Source organism: Bison bison, unplaced genomic scaffold (assembly GCF_000754665.1).
Source record: "Bison bison bison isolate TAMUID 2011002044 unplaced genomic scaffold, Bison_UMD1.0 scf7180017849866, whole genome shotgun sequence".
Lineage (NCBI taxonomy): Eukaryota > Metazoa > Chordata > Mammalia > Artiodactyla > Bovidae > Bison > Bison bison.
The window spans coordinates 441,768-442,737 of NW_011480439.1; the positions used below are offsets into that span (position 1 = coordinate 441,768).

The window sequence follows — 970 nt, forward strand, 5'->3', positions numbered from 1 at the left end:
TACAGTATGGGGTGCTCTCGGGAGAAGGGCAAGACCCAGCCCCCCCACATGCCCACCCGGCTGGTCAAGCAGAGGCAGGCCGGCCCCCAGCTGCGTCGTCAGAACCCACGGCTGGCGTCTTTCATCCGCGCAGCTAGCTCACAGTGCTGCGTCGGCTGCGGGCAGGTTGTGCGTGTGTGTGCGTGGGCATGTGCGTGTGTGTGGGCACGTGTGTGTGTGTGGGCACACGTGTGTGTTCTCTCAGGTCCTCGCACATCACAGTTCACTGCAGGATGCCAAGTGTAGCTCCCTGTGCGGGTCCAGTAGGACCGTGTCGCTTACCCAACGTGCACGAAGCGCTGTGTGTGTTCAGTCCCAAAGCCCCGCGTTATCTCAAAAGCTGTGATGTTTTAACACAATATTTAAACAGTTAAAAATGAAAGCTCGAAGCCCACGATGAACAGAAATGGCAAAGTCTAAAGCGGAGCTGGTCTGTGAGCCGTCTTTAAACCTTCCCGTCCGCACCTTCCCCAATGCCACAGCCAGCCTGGGCTTTATTTAAGCTGTTTCACTCACCATGGACTTTTTGCACTGATTTTTGTTGTTTAAATCATCGTTAAAATATCACTGATCTTGGCCCCTGTTTTGCACCCTGAGTAAGGGGCCTCACTCACCTCAGCCCAGCCCAGCTAGGGGTCAGCGGCTCGTCCCTCCTCTGGGAGCCCCCAGATCAGGAGTCTAGGGTGGGGCCTGTGTGGAGGCCCAGTGAGGGGGCGCAGGGGCAGGAGGGAAGAGCCTCTTCCAGAAAGTTCTCCCGTCGGGGTTCCTGCCAGTTCAGCCTGGCTCAGCGTGTGACTCCACTTCTGCTAGGGTTGGGGGTGGGGGAGTGGGCAGGGGCCTGGTGCGAGGCAGCCAGTGCCCTGTCCTGGCACCTTAAATAGAAATCACCAGGACACGGTGATGGGTTGCTGACCCCTGGCCCCCTGGGACC

At 58.4% G+C, this 970-nt stretch overlaps 1 protein-coding gene across 1 annotated transcript in view; it reads left to right on the forward strand.

Moving 5' to 3' along the window:
- DOK7 (docking protein 7) overlaps positions 1–970 on the forward strand; it is a 24,255-nt gene that overhangs the window by 7,483 nt on the left and 15,802 nt on the right. The window contains exon 4 of the mRNA XM_010848137.1: positions 6–165. Coding sequence (XP_010846439.1) covers positions 6–165 — 160 coding nt within the window. The remainder of the gene's footprint in view (positions 1–5; positions 166–970) is intronic.